The 24,300-nt window shown below is 36.0% G+C and overlaps 2 protein-coding genes across 2 annotated transcripts; both read right to left on the reverse strand.

Moving 5' to 3' along the window:
* Window positions 1-11,480: 11,480 nt before the first annotated feature.
* LOC137728071 (salicylate carboxymethyltransferase-like) lies at window positions 11,481-13,390 on the reverse strand. The gene is made up of 4 exons (XM_068466959.1): window positions 13,276-13,390; window positions 12,721-13,119; window positions 12,353-12,613; window positions 11,481-11,956 (listed from the first exon to the last, which is right to left on the reverse strand). Exons 1-4 carry the CDS (start codon window positions 13,348-13,350, stop codon window positions 11,597-11,599), a joined length of 1,095 nt encoding a protein of 364 aa, XP_068323060.1. The 5' UTR covers window positions 13,351-13,390; the 3' UTR covers window positions 11,481-11,596.
* An 8,379-nt stretch (window positions 13,391-21,769) lies between these two features.
* On the reverse strand, window positions 21,770-23,800 carry LOC137728072 (salicylate carboxymethyltransferase-like). Its single transcript, XM_068466960.1, has 4 exons — window positions 23,693-23,800; window positions 23,135-23,533; window positions 22,758-23,018; window positions 21,770-22,366 (listed from the first exon to the last, which is right to left on the reverse strand). Exons 1-4 carry the CDS (start codon window positions 23,765-23,767, stop codon window positions 22,007-22,009), a joined length of 1,095 nt encoding a protein of 364 aa, XP_068323061.1. The 5' UTR covers window positions 23,768-23,800; the 3' UTR covers window positions 21,770-22,006.
* Window positions 23,801-24,300: the final 500 nt, after the last annotated feature.

Below are 24,300 nucleotides of genomic sequence, written 5' to 3' on the forward strand. Positions count from 1 at the left end.
CAAGCAATATCACCACAAGAAACAAAAGAGTCAGAAAGCTTTCAAAAAAGAGTCAGAAAGCTTTCAACAAATTGATGCTGTTGATCAATTCATCTATTAGAAACTCGACCAAAAGACGAAGCAATTTTTGCGTGCTTACTCTTGTAATCACTCCATCGAGGTAGAAATAATTTTCAGTTCCTTCAAGATGCACATATTCCACAGTAAAAAAAACAAATGCATATGAAACAAGACCCAGTAACAATCAACAATTTTATTGTCTTTGGCTGCAACAAAATTCTGATTATACATCCTTTGCGCAAACCCAGAAACTACACCACCAAAATATACACAGAAAAATGAAACTTCCACAATAAATAAATAGAAACGTGAACCTGAAGAACATTAGGGACATCGATAATTTCCGAAAAGGCAAAAAGGGCAGGGTGGGAGGTGACTTCTACGACGAGGGGGACGAGGGGGGAGCCATCGAGTGATGAGGCTTGCTTCACGAAGTGATCAATGACCTCTTGCTTTTGCTTTCTATAAGGGTGTAAAGATGAATATTTATATATTGAATTGAGTTTGTGAGGGTAGTTTAGATAGTAAATTTGGGTTTAAAAAGAGATTGATTCTTTAATTAAAAATAATATGGGTGTAAAGAGTAAGTGGGGTGTAGAAAAAAGTTGTATGGGTTCAAATAAAATTTCCGTTAATAAATTAAAAAACTCTTTTTTGGTCAAAAAATAAATTAAAATTTGTATATTAATAAATTAAAATATTTAATGGGAGAAAAATTAAATAAAATGTACATTAATTATTTTGAATTAAGGACACATCAAGGGATTATAATCAATATGAAATCTAAGACCAGGTTTATTTTAAATTTCAATCTTCTTGAATGATTAAAGTTCAAGAAGCCCAAATCTACAGAGCTTAAGTAAAATAGGAAAGAAACAGAGAGTTTGTTGCATAGCTTGTCTTCCCAACTCCTCCATTAATGTGAAGCACTTGCTCTTACGTTCTCAAGTAATGCCTCTCTATAGTCTCTTGCTCTTGGCGCCTATTCTGCTATAAGAGTTGCATATTTATAGCAAAATACTTACCTCATGCAGCTTACTTGTTATTACCTATAGAGTAATTTTTGGTGTACTTGAAACACCGCCACACGATATTATTGGTATAATCAAATTATTATACGTGTATTTGTTTTTTTTTACCAATATATTCTAAAAATGAAACATTTAATCATGTCGCCACACATTATATATACATAAAATGGTAACACTATGTGATGGTGTTTCCGCTCCGTCGGTAAGTTGTAGAATGTCATAGCCCAAAAGAATATGATATGATGGTAGAAAATAACTTAAACCTAATTTTTTGTGAATTTAGTTAAATAGTACGGAGCTATTGGAGCCGTCATAAACGTATATAAATCGTATGTATAATCAAAATTCGTCTAACAAACGCATGTTTGGCATCATTAGAGAGTCTACACCAATCAAGATAGGTACGTGATGCTAATTAAATTTGTCGTGTACTCTTGAAAGAACCTAAAACCTGTTTCCGTGGTGTTCGTCTTGTCGCCTGTGAATATGGGTGACTAATTCCGAAGAATTCACTATTTAATTAACGGCATGCCATGCGGCATGAAGATAATTCCGAAGAATCCGCTATTTAATTAACGGCATGCCATGCAGCATGAAGATAATTCCGAAGAATCCACTATTTATGGTGTTGGTCTTCTGGACGATATTGGTCCAACTTAGGGCTTCGCCCTTGTCTGGGAGCTCAATGAAGGGTTAAGTAGTGGCTATATTCTCCCTCAACTTTAAGGGAGGGATTTTTAGCGGTATTTTGGAGTATGGAGTATTTTGAGTGTTTTAATCGTTAAAGTTTTAGTAAAAAAAAAAAAAAAATCTAACGGTTAAAAACTAGGAGTATACTCTGGAACATCCTAGAATTTTGCTTTATAAATAAAGAATATGAACAACTTCTTTTAAGTATAAGTCTTTCTAATTTGAGGAACTCCCATATGTCATTGGTAACATCCTCTTAGAAGATTGTAATGTGTTTTTAATATATATATATATATATATATATAAACTAGCTACTAGCATTTCCACTAAAAGGATTTAAAGAAATGCAGAAATTTGCATACGTGAAGTTAATGTATTTCTATATATGCTTGTGTACCAGTCAATAATTCAGTGATGTGGTCTGATCATGACAGCGACCACCTCTGGTCTGATTCATGAATGTAATGCCTATGTACCAGTCAATAATTTGCATACGTGAAGTTAATGTATTTCTATTGTCGATGATTTTCCCTGCAAGTGTTGGTACTCTTTGTCGTTTAAAAAGGCCTTTAGAAGCCTTGAGTAGGCATCAGATCATGATCAAGGAAGCTTCCCTAGTACTATAAATAGAAACAAATACCTCTAAGATCAGGACTTTCGGCAAGGACGAACGTTTCCTACCTAGCCTAGCCCAGTATCATTCATCGCTAGTCCAATACAACATTATCATGCCTCATGATTATAATTTTGCCTATTTCACGGTTTTCCTTAAAAATTCAATCAATCATATAATAGACTCCTATTCTTTACATTCTCATTCAAGTATTGCACGCTTCTTTCAGTTATGGATTAGTTTAAACAAGTTCTTCAAAACTGAAACCTTGATGCAAAAAGAGACTTTGAAAATGCATCTACAATTTGAAAATTTGAGCCAACAAACCAAACTAGAATGAGAGAAGCAATAACCACCTCACGGAAGAAGTAATAATATACATGCTTAGTCCTAGCATGAGACACAATATTTGAGGCTAATCGTTGTGCAAACTGGTGGTTATCACACAACAAAATAAGAGAATGGCTAAGAAGTAACCCATGCCTTGAAATAGCTTGCAGATGTAGATTATTTAAGCATCAATGGATGCAAGACTTCTATACTCAACTTCTATATAGCTCCTAGCAATTGTGTTTTATATGTTAACACACTTGGTTGACATCAAAGTTAATGTCAGTCCTACTCCATGTTAGATGTTGTAGAGCACCAATAGTTTATCTATAAAAGGATGGATCGGCAAGGGAAACGTCATCAGCTAGCAGTTAGATTTCTTGAGAAGCTTATGAGCACATTTTGCTTGAGAAAAAAAATGCCCTGAGAAGAATTTTGAAAGAAATTCAAGGGTACAAGAATTTTGAAAGAAAAGCTTAAATTTCTTCCACTCTCGCCACTGATTTTACTGACAGTTAAGTCACAACTGAAATTGAAAAGGAAGAGGTTAGTTCAGCCAAAAAATAGTTCCTTGAAGATAGATTCTTCTTTCTGTCCCACCAGTCAAAGCAGCTAGCTAAGCAAACCTGAGTTGGTGAACATTGTTCTGACTCATAGCTCTAAGATGACTAGCATGAATAAGCTAGCTTCAACACTGAAAACAACTTTATAATTGATATGCAAACTACCAAATTTCCAGTGACTAGTATATCATCCACATATACTAGTATCAATGTAAGATAAATATCTACTTTAATAAACAGAGAGGCGTCAGTAGTAGAAGAATGAAATCCATGAGAGATTGGAGTTTGAAAGAATTCTTCAAACCAAGCATTTGGTGCTCTCTTTAAGCCATACAAGGAACTATTCAATTTGCAAACAAAATGAACATGGAAGGATCCACAAAACCTTGTGGTTGAACCATATACACTTCTTTTTGCACTTGACATTGAGGAATGCATTGCGTACATCCAATTGATTGAGGAACCAATCATACTAGGTAGCTAAAGCCAGGGGGCTAAAGGTTTCATAATAATCTATTCCTTCTTATTGAAGCAACCTTTTAGCAATTAATCGAGATATAGGACCATGAATTTTTACTGGCCAGAGTAAAGTGGATCGGAATAAGTGCGCCTCCATAGTCAGGACATGGACTAACATTTTGTTAGGCTCGGAAAAGCCGAAAAGGTAGGCAAGGCTCGTAAGCCTTGTTGAGAATGACCTACTTGGGCATTGACTCAATACCATTGAGCTTGTGTCGGTGGGGATTGGAATGGGATAGGAGAGGCGTTGGTGGTCATGGATTATGGTGGTGGTAGGAGTGATGACTGGTGAGTAGGGTTATGAAGTGGCTATGGTGGTGGGTAACGGCAATTGTAAGACCGTAAGAGAGGATGAGGGGCAGAAAATCTGGGGTATTTTTTTTTCATTTAGTTCTTTTTGTGGAAATTTTAAGTTTGTTTGAATGTATTTTTCATTGATTGATTGAATGTACAAGGGGGGATATATAATGAGGTAGAAGGTTACAAGCAACCCTACCTTGGCAAATCCTACTAACCCGGTAAACCTTAAAGCTATCACTCCTTAAATTAAGGGAGTGCAGCAAGGAGCTAGCACACAAGTATCAACAAGTCATCTAGATGTCAATCTTCCTCAAATTAAGGGATTCACTAGTACAAAAATCTATTTGCGCGACGGAGCAAGTTTCGTTGCGTAAAGTGTGTTTGCGTGACGCTAAATACAAAGCGTCGCGCAAATGTCTTTTGCGCAACAAAACTTTGCGCGACGAACGTCGCGTCGCGCAAGATTTTGGCGCCAAATGAAGGATATTTACCTCTTTTTTCCCAACTTTGCGCGACGCACATGGGCATTCGTTGCGTAAAACTGCTTTGTGCGACGCACAAGGGCAGTTGTCGCGCAAAACTTCTTTGAGCGACGAATTTTGGCGTCACGCAAACCCATTTGCGTCTTGCAAAGAAGTTTTGCGCGACGACTGCCCATGTGCGTCACGCAAAGTGAAACCACAAATTAATGTCCTTCTGTCATTTATCACACTCATCATTCTAATTCCAACACTCCACTCAAAACTGATAAAACGAAATTGTCAGAAGAACCATTTAAACGTACCAAAGGTAAGAGCTTTCTTTCCCCCACAATTTTGCTACTTTTCAAATTTTATTTGGCGTATGCAATCTCGAAGTATATACAAACAAGTTTGACAGTTGGATCGTTGAAACTAATGTCATACAATTCATTTCCCATCAAAATCAATTGTATATGTATTTACCAAGTACATTTTCATTTATTTATTTTGTACTCATGAGCAAAAGTGCAAAAAAAAAAAAAAAAAAACAAACAAACAAAACACTTTGCACGACTTACGTCCTGCATTGCGCAAAGATGTTTTCCGCGACGCAAGACGGATATCGCGCAAAGGTTTTTTTTTTTTTGGGGGGGGGGGGGGTGTGGTTCTTGCATTGCCTTCTACTTTTGTGGTATCCTCTCGTGTAAATGTTTTAAATTGACGATCGAATCAGTTCGTTGTATTCATATAGGGTCCAGGAGTTTAGTTGTAAAAAATCATCAAAATTGGAGTTAATATAACCGTTAATGTTAGACGTAATAGAGAATCCCATGGAAAGAGGGAACATAAAATCTAGCAGCATCAGTCACCCCATATCGTCTAATATCCATATGCAGCATCAGTGAGGTGACTTATGCAGCATCAATCATATGCAGCATTAGTCACCTCATAACGTCTAATACTCCCCTCAAGCTGGATCGAGAAGATTAATTGAGCCAAGCTTGCCCAAAAAACGATGAAATAGAGCTGATGCCAGTGCCTTGGTAAAGAGATCTGCTGGTTGATCATGGCTTCGTGTGAAGATGGTCCGTATAAATTGAGTTTGAACTTGAGCTCTGATGAAATGGCAGTCCACTTTGATGTGTTTGGTTCTTTCATGAAACACAGGGTTGGCAGCGATGTGCATAGCTGCTTAATTATTGCACATAAGGGACATAGAGGACGGAGTAGGGAAACCTAAGTTTGAAGGAAGCCCTTTAAGCCAAATAAGTTCACAGGCAGTGGCTGCCATGGCTCGATATTTAGCCGTTGCACTGGAATGAGCAATTACTTGTTGCTTCTTGCTTTGCCAAGTAACAAGATTCCCCCCCCCCCCCAACAAATGTACAATAGCCTGTGGTAGATTTTCTATCAAGTGCATTCCCTGCCCAATCTGCATCTATGTAGCCATTAATGGTAGTGGACTTATTGTTACACAGGATGATTCCTTGCCCTATTGACCCCTTGAGGTAGCGAAAAATTCTTTTAACAATGTGAAGGTGATCAATAATGGGAAAGTGCATAAATTGGCTTGCCAAGCTCACTGCATATATGATATCTAGACGTGTGATGGTGAGATATATAAGCTTCCATACTAACCGTTGGTAATAACTCACATGATGCATGGCTTCTCCATCTGTATTGAGCCTCAATTTGCAGTCCACGGGAGTGATGGCAGGTTTGCAGTCAAGCATGTTTGCTTCTTGAAGAAGATCTAGTACATATTTATGTTGATGTAGAAATAGCCCCTTTGAAGATGTTGCCATTTCAATACCCAAAAAATACTTGAGCCGCCCCAGATCTTTGATAACAAATGTTTGATGTAGTGAACGTTTCAGTGCCTCAATTTCAACAGCATTATCTCCTGTGATAATGAGATCGTCCACGTAGATGATAACCATTAATTTCCCATTGGTACCAGTTCTTACAAATAGTGAGGAATCAACATTACTTCACATAAAACCAGCCTTCTCGAGTATTGAATTGAGCTTGGCATACCAAGCTCTTGGGATTGTTTCAATCGATATATTGCCTTGTGTAATTTACACACCATGTTGCCTTCACGACCATTATAGCCTGGAAGAGGCTGCATATACACTTCTTCTTGTAACTCTCCGTGAAGAAAGACATTCTTCACATCCATTTGATAGAGGGACCACCCACAATTTACAGCAACTGAAAATAAAACCCTTACGGAATTCATCTTGGCCACATGTGCAAATGTTTCTTTGTAATCTACCCCAAGGGTCTAGGTGAAACCTCGAGCTACAAGTCTAGCTTTGTGTTTCTCGATAGAACCATCAACCTTGAATTTGATTTTGTAAATCCAATGACTTCCAACAACCATTTTTCCTGGTGGTAGTTGAACTAAACTCCAGGTGTTATTTTCTTCCAATGCATGAAGCTCATTTGCCATGGCTTGATTCCATTATGGTAGGAGTGATGCTTCTTGGAAACTCCTAGGTTCACAGTGTTTATCAATTTCACTGAGAAATGTAGCATAAGATGTGGAGAACTCACGAAAACTGATGCTTTTAGTGATAGGGTGCCGTGAGGCATAAGTAACATAATCTTGCAACCTAGTTGGAGGTTTTGTTGTTCGAGGAGGATTTCTTTTAATCACTTGAGGCTTTGTGAGAGGTTGAGAGTGATCAGAGTGAGACTCATCATTCTCTTCACTAGCAGGAATCAGACTAGCAGTGATTGAGTCAGTTTGCACTTCTTCACTATAAGAAATCAAGAGACTGAGTTTTCTTCCAACACAGAAGGATTAGAGTTCTGAGGGAATGGAAATAATTCAAACAATTCCTCCCCCTGACTTGTAGTAGTTCATTTGGAAGTGAAATAAGGATAGTCTTCTTCAAAATTCGCATCTCTTGACACAATGCACTTCTTAGTGGTTAGATTGATGCACTTATATCCCTTTTGGGTGAAAGAGTAACCCATAAACACACACTTGGTAACCCTGGCATCTAATTTGTCACGATTCAAGGCTTAACAGGTTACAAAAGAACCCGCTTTGATACCATGCGGAAATTTTAAGTTTGTTTGAATGTATTTTTAATAGATTGATTGAATTTACAAAGGGGGGGGGATATATAATGAGATAGAAGGTTACAAGCAACCCTACCTTGGCAAATCCTACTAACCCGGTAAACCCTAAAGCTGTCATTCCTTAAATTAAAGGAGTGCAGCAAGTAGCTAGCACACAACTATCAACAAGTCATCTAGATGTCAATCTTCCTCAAATTAAGGGATTAGACTTAGTAGAGGATCCCATGGAAAGAGCGAACATAAAATCTGGCAACATTAGTCACTCCATATCGTCTAATATCCATATGTAGCATCAGTGAGGTGACTTATGCAGCATCAGTCACCCCATATCATCTAATATCCATATGCAGCATCAGTGGGGTGACTTATGCAACATTAGTCATATGCAGCATTAGTCACCCCATAACGTCTAATGCTTTTATTGTCAATTTTTCCCTTTTAGTTCTAAAAAATAAGAAATTCATGTCTACATGTTGCTTTAGAATTGGTTGAGGCAGTTAACGGGTAAAAAAAATGACATTTTCCTTTAAACTTAACAGAAGGATAACGAAAATTGCAAAATGTTCTAAAAGACGTTATACGCTAGTCGGGCGGCATGCTAAGGCCTAGCGCTTAAGCGGCAAAGCGAGACCTAGGTGGGCGCCTAGGTAGAGTAGCCGGATTTAAGTAAATCTATTATATTTCATGTATATAAGTGTCTTTTTATACTTAAAATATATATAATTTCATCATAAACTACAAAGTAGAAAGATATATATATATATATATATATATATATATATATATATAATGAAGTATTGGAACATAATGAAAATATGAGGAACAAGCATATAATGTGTGTTCATCTAAGTATACAACAAGTCCCTATTAATTTATTGTAAAAAATAAAATGTAAAATGAAAGTTATATATTTTCTGTCTAATGAGTTGCAACCTATGCGAGTCCCTAAGCGGGTCTGGGTGGGCGCCTCAGCAGATCTAGGCATCATTTCTTAATTTTCAAACGCTTAGGTATTAATCGGGACAGTGGCCAGCCACCTAGCGCCTAAGCGGGAATTTTTAGAACAGTGAGTTTGATCAACATTGCTAATGATCTTTACCACAGGATTGTGAGTAACAGGTTTTTCAGCCTAGGGGTCAATTCGTATTAGACTTTCGCCACAGTGACTACACAAAAAATTTGGCCCTTAATAATCTTAGAATAATATCTCGAAAACTTCAAAAAGTCTCCAATAATTCCAAGCAATCATCCAAACTAATAATCATTTTTCAAAACAGAAAATGTAGGGTCTCACAATAAAAGTGAAACAATTAATAAAACACTAATAAGGGGCTATTTGGTACCATTTCATTTTCAATTTAAATCTTTCTAAAAAACTAAAAACTAATATCTTATTTGGTAATTACTTTAAGGAAAATTGAAAACCAAAAAGTGAAAACTCAAGGCAAAATTTTGAAATCTCAAAAAAGTAGTTTTTAGTTTTCATTTTTCTTAAAATAGAAAGTTATAAGTAGTTACTAAACAAAATTTCAGTTTTTATATTTCAAAAAAAATGAAACTAAAAATTAAAAACTGAAACGAAATAGTTATCAAATGGCACCTAAGTTGCATGAATAAAGATTGGAGGTCTAGCAACTACAACGATATCCTGAAAGACTGAAAGACAAGCTTTTATTAAAATATGAGGCGGTAGAGGACAAGCAAACAAGGATTGGCCTCAATCCCTTCCCGTGAATAGTAACTGCCTTTAATGAACAGTAATTGCCTTTTGCATCTCCACCCCTAAACTGAATAACCATGGCAATAGACAATAAAATATTAGTATTTTTTATGCACTAGAATAATAAAAAATAATTTTATTTTTAATGTCGGATAGGATTTTTAAATGATCTCATCACGTCCGTGTGTCATTATCCAAAAGTACAATTTTTGTGGATATATTTTGATAAGATTTTTAACTAATTCTGTTGCGCGATGTGTCCTTCCATGTTTAGAATTGTTGAAATGTAGTGTAAGGTGGGAGAAACGGTAAGGTATTATAATTTCTTTTGAATTTTCAGATTTTTAATTTTTTTTTTAATGTTTTATTAACTTTATTAACTTGAACCGTCGGATTACAAAAAAATTTGAGATCCAACAGTCCAGATTGTGACACGTGTCCCCCCCCCCAAAAAAACATTTCTGTTTTTTTCTTATTTTTTAATATGTAAAACAAAAAAAATATGGACCATTGATTTGAAAATCAAATGGTCCAGATTCAATTGCTACTTAGTAGGCTACAACATGGGGCCCACCACTTGAAATCTTATCAATAATGCGCCCCCCACGCACACGTGTTATGTACACACCTGATGCAAATTTTTTTATAACATGGCTGACATCATGCTAATGTCAGCCTTGTATCACTTCCCCTCAAGCTCTTGGGCCTTGAACTTTTGCCTGAGCTCTCCCATGGGCTCCCCCTTAGACCAATTGCCCGAATGGGCTGACGCCACTTTGGGAGGGGATTGGATTGCAAATGGGGCCTATCCACAGGGCAAAAGAGCACGGTGGAAGTGCTCTTAAAGGGTAATCTCCTTGCATAAATGGTTATTTTATTATCCGAAAGAATATTTACACTTTCGATTAGCTAATTAATGTAGTTGCTCGCAAGTTGCACGTAGTTCGTTTGGTTAAAAGTATTTGTCTTTGTATTTAAAGTTCTGTGCTCGAATTCTTTTTCCCGTAATTAAATGTAGATTATCTTATTGTTTGTTATAAAAAACATATAATTTAGTTGCGCCTTCTATCGCACGCAGAGGGCCTTACACACTTGTTCTGGTTAAAAAAATTATTAGATATTTTTAGGGCATGATTAAATGGGGGCTGTTGTACCTTTCCCAATTTGGTTCAGCATCTGTGAAACTTGTGGAACATATGATAGTATGATGTTACTATTGCAGGACCGACTCCGGCTAATTAGGGGCCCTAGGCAAAAACTTAGGCCCTTGTCAGTATAAAATCTTAGGAAAACTAACGAAAATTCCTCAAAAATTTTAGTTTTAATGAAAAATGACAAATAAAGGTGTAAGTGAATGGTACCAGGAAAGGTAAAAATGTGGTTTTTCGTTAAAAATGAACAGTCCCAAAGGTGTTTTGTTAATGTAGCGGTTACCATCTTTGATTTGTCTTTTCTTGTTGTATCCTCCCTCACATCCACACCCGAAGATAATTACTTTCCGACCACTTGGCTGGTGCGCAGTCATGAAATAGGAGAAAAAAAACAAAGGAGACTATTTTTTATCTACTCTTTGCAATAAAACAATCACTCTCAAGCAATAGGTCTTTGATACAGAATGAGCAGGGGAATTGCATGAACAGTGATCAACGTTTATATACTAAATGTTCTCCTAACTGATCTCCTATTAGAATCAGCTTAGGACAAACAATGCAATCTTATTAAATACGTGAATAAATATATTCCTAATACATTCTCAAGTCCTCAAAACTTGGACTGCTATTAGAACAGAGCTGGACAAGGCTTGGAAATGGGATTTGTATACATACTCAATCATGTTGCTCACCCGTATTATAACACATGATATATCAAATGACAAGTATTCTGGTTACATATAAAAATTTGTCAGTATAGAGACACATGGTTTCCTAAATCACCTTCAGTTAAGAGTGTTAGAGAATTGTTTTAAGTGTTATTGGGATATGTACTCAACACTCCTCATAATTATTTATGGTTTCCAAGATACATACAAAGACAGAAGCGCTCTTTCTCTTCGGTTCATCTTCCTCATTTTACTGAAAGATTGCTGATCTTCTACAATACTTAACAGTAATAAACACATTTATTTCTTATAATGAAGTACAAAACATGAAATGCAGAATGATAAAATGAACAACATAGCTTAAATTTCGTTGTCATTTCTTGCATATTCATCTTGTTCAACGCTTCTTTGTCAACGAGATAACCAGGTTAATGTACTGGCAATTCTCCATTTCCATGTGATCAAGGACATCTTCTTCGAACCGGTGAAACAAATCGTCCATAGCTGCTTCTCCAAATTGGGTTGCCAGAATAGGCTCTCCCACAGCCCTTATATCAGTGGCAAGTACGGCAGACCTTGCCTTTTTATCAAGGTCACTGTAAGCATGCTTCATATAAGAGTCCCAATCATTTTTGAAAACTTCGAGGCTTTGCAAAGTAAAAGATCCTTCAGCCTCGATTACATCTTCAACCTCCTTTGTTGTTGGTGCATAATATGGCAGATTGAAGATCTCCAGTTTTTCCTTCTCAATCAAACCCTGAAATTCATCTAACTAAATAATTTTAGTAATTAATAAAGTAGTAATTGAAGGAAACACGTATGTTTTAAGACTTTGTTGGGGAATTAGGGTTCCTAGTTGTTAGGATTAGGGTTCGGTTTAGGCTGCTTTTTATTTTTGTCTATATATAGGTTGTGTTTTGTAACTTTGTAGAAAAACAAGTCAGTTAAAATGTAGCCCTCAATTTGTAACTCTATCGGCAATTTTGTTTATTTATTTTTTCATTGGTTCTATCTCGATTAGAGATGTACTTAAAAAGTGGCCATAAACTTGCGATAGTGGTCATAAACTATTGTGGTTCTTATTTTGTTGCTTTTATTTTGTTTCTATTTGGTACATACACATTTAGGTTTAATTATCTAGGCTACACATTACCTCTAAAACCATATCATTGAGTTTGAGTCCGACGACTTCCCAAATGCAAAGTGGGTCATGGCTCTTTATGCTGCCCATTGTGGTGAGGACCATACTTCCTCCGGGGACCACCTCTTCTGCTCGTGACCTCAAAAACACTGTGAAGTCCTTTCTGAATTGCTCCAAATACAACTTATACACAGCATATGGGCTTGTTTTTGCTATACATATGTTCTTCTTGTTTAATCCCTCTCCTTCCTTGGTAATCAAACCTTTTGGAGCCTACACAGTACGTTTTATCATACTAAATACCATGATTAATTAAACCACGACGAAAAATATTAGTAAATGTATGAGGGGTTAAAAAAAAAAAAAAAAACAATTCACACCTCAGAGATCCACATAAGGGCATAATTAGAGTGAACAAAGTGGAGAGAATTGTTTGGAAAGAGCCTGCCATAGAAAGAACCAGGCATTGCAGTAATGAAACATGGCCCCAACTTCTGTTCTTCCTCAAGTTTCTTGTAGAACCCTGGCAATGACCTGAACACAGTGTTGAAATCGTTCCCGGGAAGATCATTCAAGAAGGCTTGGAGTGAAGGGGATGGACGGCTCAGTTTTTGGAAAGTGGCATGGATGTTGTGTATGATATCTGACACTGCCAACAGGGTGTTGGGTCCGGAAGAGCATCCCAAGTCTGCTATTTTCAAACAGTCAGAGAAGAGTGTGCCGCAAAGCTGCTCTATGCTTGCCTTAACTATGGGCTTCGCCATCGAAATCACAGCTCTCTGAAATAAATTCACACAGTTGAATATTATTAAAAAGTTCATAATTTTATGAAAACAAGTTCCCGTCATATTAAAAAAGATCATTAAAATCGAATCTGATCCACTAGGAAAGTTCACACGGAGACAAAAAAGAAATAGAGAAACATGCTGACTAACTTGAAGTAGAGAGTTGGTTGCATAGCTTGTTTTCCCAATTCCTCCATTCATGTGAAGCACTTGCTCTACCTCCATTTTAGTTTGTGTTCTCAAATAATGCTTCTCTACACTCTTAATCCTGCTATAAGAGCTGCATATTTATAGCAAAATACTTACCTCATGCAGCTTACTTGTTATTAGATATATAGTAATTTTTTGTGTACTTGGAATCCCGTCACATTATATTATTAGTATAGTAAAATTGTCATACGTGTATCTGTTTTTTATCAATATATTCTAGAAGTAAAACATATCAATTATGTCATCACACATAGTGGCGAAGCCAGGATTTGGCGAGGGGAGGGGCGAAATGCAAAAAAGTACAAGGTTCAATCGAAGCGGTTGCTTTTACATTGGAAAGTGCAAAGTTTTGAGTCAATATTCATAGCAGAAAACAATCTCTCCACCAAAGCGGTTGTAAGCGGTTATATCAAAGTTAATATAAAAAGCTTAAACTAGCTAGGATTAGATTCGAAAAAATGTTAGGCGCTAGTCAGGCAGTGGGGTGGGGCGAATCAACTACGCACCTAGGTGAGATTTAGGCAAGAGCCTAGATGGATTTAAATTATTGTAAAATAAGCATTAAAAAATATTTACATTATTTTTAAAAAGTAATTCAATATTTATAGATAATGTGAGAGTTTAAGATAAATATGGTGAGGGTGTTTAAAGAGAAAACGAAAATACATACAAGAATATAAAAAAAAGGAGAGAAATGGGTAATGTGGGGTTAGAAGAGAAAAAAAAGGGAGGAAATGGATAAACAAACAAGTGGGGCAGAAAGGTAAAGACCAGAAGAGAAGTGGTGGGTCTGGGTCAGCATAGTGTTTTAAGAGAGAAAAAAAGTAAACAAATGGTCAGCATAATGAAATCGATTTTTTATTTATTTATTTATTTATTTATTTTTTTGCCAAACGATGCTGTTTTGTACAGGGAATATCAAACTCATAATCCTTCACCTTCTTCCCAAGTTCAACGCTCTGCAACCAGTGGCAGATTCAGAATTTTAACATCGGGTGGTCCCAATATAAAGCGCCAGAAAAATTAAACGAAAGCAACTACGAATAATTAAACAATGAATTACAGTTTTTCATTCATAATCTTTGTACAAACAACATTACAAGCTACAAGGACTAAATTTCTCCATGACGAGATTATACTTTGAAACGTGTCATGATAATTTCATTGTCAATACAAGAAAATACATATTTATCAATGTGAACGAAAAAAATTATCATTTAACCATTGAATCTCCATTTTATTGCAGAGTGAACTGTTAATGATATTTATGGTGGGAAATACTTTCCACCGTAACACTTACTTAAATTTTGGAAATGAGGGGATTATTAGGTGGTGTAGAAAAGAAACAAAATTAGAATTTGATAAATTGAATACTTAATTAGGAAGTGGACCGTATAAAGCACAACACGTGGCTTTTTTGAAAATTTTTAATAACAAATGTTGAGGCTTTCAGCCTCCCACGTAGCTAGGGAGAGTGCTTTCAAACCTATACCAAAAGCACACCATTTTGCTTAGATGGTTAGTCTCCTTCTTCATCTTCTTCTCTTTCTGGTCTGCAGACAGCCATAATACAGTAGCCGTCGTTTTGCTTATATGTACTTCTTGTTTAGTCCCTCTCCGTCCTTGGTCATCAAACCTTTTGGAGCCTACACAGTACGTTTTATCATAATAAAACCATGATTTATTAAACCACAACGAAAAATATTAGTAAGTGTGGTCAAAAGAACAATTCACACCTCAGAGATCCACATAAGGCTCTTTTCGTTTAACTTCAGAGTTCATACGGAACCCGAAGCCAGTGAGCTCCCAAAATGCCTAATGCTAGGTAGGGATGAGAATATACATATAAGAATCACTTCCCTGGGCGATGTGGGATGTCACAATCCACCCCCTTAGGGGCCCGACGTCCTCGTCGGCACACCACGGCCAGGGTTAGGCTGTAATACCAAATTTGTCACATCCAGGCCCGGGGCGGATCACTTCCCGGGCCCACTCCACTACCGTAGCACGATATTGTCCGCTTTGGGCTTACCATTCCCTCACGGTTTTGTTTTTGGGAACTCACGAGCAAATTCCCAATGGGTCACCCATCATGAGATTGCTCTAGCCTCTTTCTCGCTTAACTTCGGAGTTCCTACGGAACCCAAAGCCAGTGAGCTCCCAAAAGGCCTCGTGCTAGTTAGGATAGGAATATACATATAAGGATCACTTCCGTGGGCGATGTGGGATGTCACACGAAAATTGAAAGGTATGTGTGTAAACTTAAAAAGATTATATGGATAACGCCACCTATAAGAAATTAGAAGAAAATGAGATGCAGAGGAAAATATCCGTCAATACACCGATATTTCCATGAAAATTTCTTAAAACCACCAATATTGATGGACTAATTCCCTTCCCAAGAAGCCCAGGCATTTCACATTACGATTAAAATTTGAAGAACATGTGTCCATTAGTGAGTAGGGGTGGGCGCGGGTTAGTTTGAGTCGGTTTTGGACCGAAACCGAAACCAAACCGATTGGCCAAAAATTGCAAACCGAAACTGGCCAGGCTGGGTTTAAAACCGATCAAGTCGGTTAACCGAATGTGATAAAACGAGCGATATTTGTAAGGGGGAGGGGAAATAGTGATTTGTCAGCATGGAGAAGTTCCTCTTTACATCTAGAGCCAAGTATTTTTTAACTATTATGCCCTAATTAGGTGATTCCATCATAGCAATTGTATTATCAATACTGCTGATAGAATGAATACTGTTTGCCTCCTTTTTGAATCTCTATTACCTGAAAACTATAGTTTTATACTTAAGATATAGCTTGTTATAAGTGCAAAATGAAAAGTGAGTGTTAAATAATGATTTGTCAGTGGAGAGAAGATTGAGAAGTGACTCTTTATGTCTAGGAACCAAGTATTTTTCAATTATTATTATCATAACTTGGTGAATACATTATTGCAGTTGTATGTATCAGCATGGAAATGGTGGAAAACATCTTTACAAGAAGTGTTTGAATACTACACCAATTTTTGTTGATTTGAAAGGATGTCATATTTGAAGGGGCACAAAACCCATTTTTGTTGGTCTACTTCGTTAGTGTTGTAAAAGAGTAGATGCTTGTTGAAGATGGCATTCGATTGATGACTATCCTATCCTTTTGTTTTACATCCCTCCCTAGAGTTGGAAGGCCCCTTCTCCTAAATGCCTACTTGATTGAACTGATTTTGGGCACCACTTGAGGGGGGTTGTAAAAGAGCAGCTGCTTGTTGAAGATGGCATTCAATTGATGATTGTCCTATCCCTTTGTTTTACGGCCCTCCGTAGAGTTGGAAGGCCCCTTGTCCTAAATGCCTACTTGATTGAACTGATTTTGGGCACCACTTGAGGGGGGTGTCCTACGATTTGATATTAAGGAAAACTAATGAAAAAACTTTGAAAACTTTGAGTTTTAACAATAAGAACAAAATAAAGGGTAACGTGAATAGTACCAGGATTGACTTTTTAGTGTAAAAATATGGTTACGTTAAAGTGAACATTACCATGAGCTTTTCGTTAAAGTTCTCTTGATATTAATCATTGAATTAAGGGCTTTTCCTGAGAGATCATCAGATTGTTCTGTGCACAATGTGGAAATGTGGTTGGATCTTTTCAGTTTGTGGGTCACCTGTTGCATGTGTTGGTTTTTCCTTTTCCATTATTGTTGTTTGAATCCACACACAGCTGCTTTCCTTTTTTCTTTTCTTTTCTTTTTTAATTTTATAATTTGTGATAAAAACAAGGGGTTCACACGGTCCAATTCAGTCCAATTTCACTCTCAAATTGAACTTGAAATTGAAAAAATCAATTGTTTGGTCGGTGCAGTTTCATTGAAATGTATTACTAAAATCGTACCGTTTGATTTACACCGGTTCCAGTTCGGTATATGCAGATTTATGGTTCCAACCAAAATTATATATATAATTTTTCAACCAATACTGAATACATATATCAACCACAAATTCAAATAAATTTGAGTTTCCACTGTTAGATCTACAACATTTGTGATCGGAAGATTGAAAATTTACATATCTGAACTCCATATTAATGAAACCCTCTTTGTCAACCAAACAAGATGAAAAGACATTTTTATCTTCCATTACGATAAAAAAAGTTAAGGACATTAACGTAATTTCACAAAATAAAATTTTGCTGTTTTTTGTTTAAGCCTCACCTACAAGTGATTTTATCATCTCTAATTTTCAAAAAATGGAAAAATAAAAAAAAAACTTCTCTGTATCTCTCCCCTCTCCCACGTTCCATCTCTCTCTTCCTCTAGTAAATATAAATCAAAAGATAAAAAGCTTCATATTAAGACCAAAGTGTACATGCTAAAATGAAATTATAGTGTATATAATGTATAAAGATGAATAAAGAAAAGAAGAGAGGAGAGGGAGGGATGGAAACTGGAATGTGAAATGATGGCTATAGTTTAATGGATGAGGTGACGTACTTACCAAGGGTTTGGCTTTTGGGCTTGAGAACTTTTTATATAGATTTTTAGTTAGGGCTCAGTATTTAAATAAAACAAGGGTTAAAAAAAAAATTTAAAAAAAAAAATTAATAGAGACGGTTTGGTACGGTTCCCACTGTTCTTGAGAATTAGAAATCAAAACTAGAATCGTTTTAAATCGGTTTGGTTCGGTTCTGGTCCAAGTTTGAACGGTTTGGTCAACCCAGTTTTTTACAATATATTTTTTTTTTCATTCAATTCGGTTCGGTTTCACAGTTTCTTAGTTTTTAGGTCCAACCCTAATAAAAAATAACTGAAAGTTTTCTGTGAAAAAAATGGTCTAAAAAGAAAGAGCATCTTCTTAATTGATATCATTGATGGATTATGAGGATGAAGCATGTGAAGGGATTGACTACAAGTAGACACTGAAAACTGGAAGATGAGAAATAAGTTGAAAGATGTGTGTCACTTTACCTTGAACAACTTAGTCAACATTATTGGCTTGAAACTTACCCATCGCTTGTTGCATCATTGATAGAACTTGAAAAATTTAGTGGGTTACTGTTCAACAACCTCATCTTGAACAAAACTGCAATTTTCTGAGGCCATTGTCAGTGTCCATGAATAAGAAGGCTGTGTAATTCAAACTGAAGATGTGGTTCTTGTTGAAGTGGCATGCCGCATGGCCCATGGCCCATGAATTAGAAGGCTGCAATTTCTGACGTCAAATGTAAATATACATTTTATTTACATATTCGACGAAAATGGACAATTTGCAAGCGCCATTGAAGAGCTCTCCGTCCAAGGAAAAATGAAAATTTCTTATTTCAAGGCATGTTCCATCTCTTGGTGGAGATGCTTTTAAATCTTGATTAAAGATATAATAATCAAAATCTAATAATTTAAATTTTAAAATTATACTTCAAAGCATCATAAAATTTTTGTTTTGTTGATAGCTTTGTGGTTTGCCATTTCCATGTGTTAGGTTAGCGATGTTTAAGAATGTAGTTCCCATGCAGCCCATTCTGTTGGATTTTGATCCCATCTGAATTCTCTTTGTGAGGATTCTAAGGAGGACCCTCATATCCTATCAGTTCACTGTACATCGTATGATCAGAAATTATTTTGAATTTTTATTGAAAACTAAACACAAACAATACCTAACGAAAATTGACTCTACAATATACCATAAATAGATAGGATGTGAGGATCCTTAGAGTCCCCACCAAGAGAATCTGGAAATGATCTTCAACCCATTATGTTGTCTCCTTCTATATATGACGAATTTCTACTCTTATATCCTTAATATATTAAAATCAGATATATGCTCATGATAAATGATTTAGGGTTCACTTTCAAATACGCGAGATTTTCATATGCATGGATTCTGGATTTATTATATTTCAGGGTCGGCGACGTTCGGTTTTGTTCAATTTCAAACCGCACAGTAATCCAACTAACATAATATCACGACATTAGATTGGTGTTAGTCCCAGATTAGTATGTACTATTTAGCATAACCCAATCAAACTAATTCATTTAGTAACTGGTTTGGTTCGTTCATAGTCCCCTCATCAGCAATTAGCAAATACTACGACTAATCCTGCGGCGCATGACATCATCTTAGCTCTCTATATTTATTTATTTATTTTATTTAGGGACTCAATTTAAACAATGATTACAAATTTAAGGTATCATGTTGAACAAGCTTTCTATGTCATAAGTATGTCCATCACTTTCTTAAGCTGTGAACATCATTCCTAAGGCTACCTCATAGTGCAACGTGCAACTGTTTATATTTTAGGTATTTAATCAGTACTCTTTCCTACAATTAATCATTCGAACTCAAAATCGTTTAGTCATTTAAAAAAATAAAATAAAATAAAAAATAAAAAAAAGCTACTCGTGGTATCAAATTGAAATGAAAGTGCGGATAATTAAACGTCTAAATAATTATGAATTTAGCAACTTTTTGTTATGGTTAATCATTTATATAGTCTAATTTCAAAACACATTTCACATATTATTTTTGTGATTCTTTCAACAAATACCCTAATTGTGAACAAATGGATCCTTCTAAATTCTTAATAATATCCAAATCGACAACAATATAGCCTTAGCATATGACTCATCCCATGCATTCACAATCTTTTGATCTCTTCAATCATTATATTTTTTTTGTACAAACGGGGCAAATGCTTCAACGGCACCTTAATTACCGATCAACAACACACACCTTAATTTTACAAGCATAAGACTTCCTATTCACACGGAAGTTTCAGTTCCTATTGGTCAAGTACAAAAAAGATTGGAGTGGCACATTAGCTCCAACGTCAAATTCTAAGCGTTTAGACCACCAATGCAAAAACCCTTAAAGATCATGTGGTATATGCAAACTTAAGATTGAACACATTTATACTTAAGATACTGCTTGGCTCCGACCCCTTTCTTATGGTGGTACTTTAAGATATGGCACCTAAGTTGCATGAATAAAGATTGGAGGTCTAGCAACTACAACGATATCCTGAAAGGCTGAAACACAAGCTTTAATTTCAATAAGAGGCGGTAGAGGACAAGCAAACAAAGATTGGCCTACATTATTAAAGGGCAATCTCTTTGCATAAATGGCTATTTTATTATCTGAATGTATGTTCTCACTTTCGATTAGCTAATTAATGTATTTGCTCGCAAGTTGCATGTAGCTCGTCTAGTTAAAAGTATTTGTCATTGTATTTAAAGTTCCGTGCTCGAATTCTTCTTCATGTAATTCAATGTAGATTATCTTATCGTTTGTTATAAAAAAAAAAAAAATTTAGTCTCCTTCTATCGCACGCAGAGGGCCTTACACATTTGTTCTGGTTAAAAGAATTATTAGACATTTTTAGGGCATGATTAAATAGGGGCTGTTGTACCTGTGAAACTTGTGGAACATATGATAGTATGATATTACCATTGCAGGGCCGCCTCCGGCTAATTAAGGGCCCTAGGGAAAAACTTAGGCCTTTGTCAGTATAAAATCTTCATAATACCCAAATGTGTAGCGGTTACCATCTTTGATTTGTCTTTTCTTGTTGTATCCTCCCTCACATACACACCCGCAGATAATTACTTTCCGACTAATAGGCTGGTGCACAGTCATGAAATAGGAGAAAAAAACAAAGGAGACTATAGATAATTACTTTCCGACCACTAGGCTGGTGCGCAGTCGTGAAATAGGAGAAAAAAACAAAGGAGACTATTTTTTATCTAATAAAATTGGATCATTGATCACCCATATTTCTGTATGCAGACTTTTTCCACCATTATTTTTAGTACTGATATGGATATGGTGAGATGATTTAGTTTGGGTTGAGACATGAATGTAAGGAAGATGTATGCACCATAATCCAAGGATCACAGTCATGCTACTAAGCCATGAAGCTCATGAACAAAATCTGAAGTACAAAGATAAAGACAGGAGTCTTACCTGCAGCACCTAACGAAGATAACGAAGCCATGACAGACTACCAAACAGTTAACCTTCTCCTCTTTGCAATAAAACAATCGCTCTCAAACAATAGGTCTTTGATACAGAATGAGCAGGGGAATTGCAAGAGCAGTGATCAACGTTTATATACTAAATGTTCTCCTAACTGATCTCCTATTAGAATCAGCTTAGGACAAACAATTCAATCTTATTAAACACGTGAATAAATATAGTCCTAATACATTCTTTAAGTCCTCAAAACTTGGACTGCTATTAGAACAGAGCTGGACAAGGCTTGGAAATGGTATTTGTATACTTACTCTCAATCATGTTGTTCACCCGTATTATAACACATGATATATCAAGTGACAAGTATTCTGGTTACATTTAAAAATTTCTCAAGGGGTGTTAACAGTATAGAGACATGGTTTCCTAAATCAGCTTCAGTTAGGAGTTTGTTAGAGAATTTTTTAAGTGTTATTGGGATATATACTAAACACTCCTCATAATTATTTATGTTTTCCAAGATACATACAAAGACAAAAGCGCTCTGTCTCTTCGGTTCATCTTCCTCTTTTACTGCAAGATTGCTGATCTTCTACAATACTTAAAGATTAATAAGCACATTTATTTCTTATAATGAAGTACAAAACATGAAATGCAGAGTGATAAAAAGAACAATATAGCCTAAACCACGTTGTCATTTCTTGCATATTCATCTTGTTCAATGCTTCTTTGTCAACGAGATAACCAGGTTAATGTACTGGCAATTCTCCATTTCCATGTGTTCAAGGACATCTTCTTCAAACCGGTGAAACAAATCGTCCATAGCTGCTTCTCCGAATTGGGTTGCCAGAATAGGCTCTCCCACAGCCCTTATTTCAGTGGCAAGTATGGCAGCCCTTGCCTTTTTATCAAGGCCACTGTCAGCATGCTTTATATAAGAGTCCCAATCATTTTTGAAAACTTCAAGGCTTTGCAAAGTAAAAGATCCTTCAGCCTCGATTACATCTTCAACCTCCTTTGTTGTTGGTGCATAATATGGCAGATTGAAGATCTCCAGTTTTTCCTTCTCAATCAAACCCTGAAATTCGTCTAACTAAATAATGTTAGTAATTAGTAAAGTAGTTATTGAAGGAAACAAGTACATTTTAAGACTTTGTTGGGAAATTAGGGTTCCTTGTCGTTAAGATTAGGGTTTGCTTTAGGCTGCTTTTTAGTTTTCGTTATATATAGGATGTGTTTTGTAATTTTTTAGAATAATAAGTCAATTAAAATATATCCCTCAGTTTGTAACTCTATCAGCAATTTTATTTATTTGTTTTTTCATTGGTTCCATCTCAATTAGAGATGCACTTAAAAAGTGGCCATAAACTTGGTGGTCATAAACTTATGTGGTTCATATTTAGTTGCTTTTATTTTGTTCCTATTTGGTACTTAGACATTTGGGTTTAATTATCTAGGCCACACATTACCTCTAAAACCATATCATTGAGTTTGAGTCCGACAACTTCCCAAATGCAAAGTGGTTCATGGCTCTTTATGCTGCCCATTGTGGTGAGGACCATACTTCCTCCGGGGACCAGCTCGTCTGCTCGTGACCTCAAAAACACTGTAAAGTCCTTTTTGAATTGCTCCAAATACAACTTATACACAGCATATGGGCTTGCTTTTGCTATGCATATGTTCTTCTTGTTTAATCCCTCTCCTTCCTTGGTCAGCAAACCTTTTGGAGCCTACACAGTACGTTTTATCATAATAATAAATACCATGATTAATTAAACCACCACGAAAAATATTAGTAAGTTTATGAGGGGTTAAAAAAAAAAAAAAAAAAAAAAACAATTCACACCTCAGAGATCCACATAAGGGCATAATTAGAGTGAACAAAGTGGAGAGAATTGTTTGGAAAGAGCCTGCCATAGAATGAACCTGGCATTGCAGTAATGAAACATGGCCCCAATTTCTGTTCTTCCTCAAGTTTCTTGTAGAACCCTGGCAAGGACCTGAACACAGTGTTGAAATCGTTCCCGGGAAGATCATTCAAGAAGGCTTGGAGTGAAGGAGACGGACGGTTCAGTTTTTGGAAGGTGGCATGGATGTTGTGTATGATATCTGATACCGCCAAAAGGGTGTTGGGTCCGGAAGAGCATCCCAAGTCTGCTATTTTCAAACAGTCAGAGAAGAGTGTGCTGCAAAGCTGCTCTATGCTTGCCTTAACTATGGGCTTCACCATCGAAATCACAGCTCTCTGACATAAATTCAGACAGCTGAATATTATTAAAAAGTTCTTAATTTTATGAAAACAAGTTCCCGTCATATTAAAAAATATTATTAAAATCGAATATGATCAACTAGGAAAGTTCACACAGAGACAAAAAAAGAAATGGAGAAACAGATGCTGACTAACTTGAAGTAGAGAGTTGGTTGCATAGCTTGTTTTCCCAATTCCTCCATTCATGTGAAGCACTTGCTCTACCTCCATTTTTGTTTGTGTTCTCAAATAATGCTTCTCTACACTCTTAATTCTGGTGCCTATTCTGCTATAAGAGCTGCATATTTATAGCAAAATGCTTACCTCATGCAGCTTGCGTGTTATTAGGTATATAGTATTTTTTGTGTACTTGGAACCCCGTTACGCGATATTATTATTACAATAAAATTATCATACTATTTGTTTTTAATCAATATATTCTAGATGTAAAACATAACACTAAGTGATGATGTTCCCGCTCTCTGTAAGTTTTAGTACATCACAACCTAAAAGAATATGATATGTTAGTAGACAAGTAACTTAATATTTTCTGTGAGTTTTGTTAAGAGAATTGCTAGGTAAACTAATTTGCAAATTAAATGATGTGTCACTAATAAAAATAAATTCGTTAATCAACACTAAAGTAATAATTCTATCATCAATTTCTATGTTATTTATTTACAAAATTTAGTCTCTTTAACATTACTGTTTAGTTAAAGAATAGGTTACTATTTTACATACAGCTCCATGCGTCATAAACGTGA

The sequence above is a fragment of the Pyrus communis genome, chromosome 3, assembly GCF_963583255.1.
Source record: "Pyrus communis chromosome 3, drPyrComm1.1, whole genome shotgun sequence".
NCBI lineage: Eukaryota > Viridiplantae > Streptophyta > Magnoliopsida > Rosales > Rosaceae > Pyrus > Pyrus communis.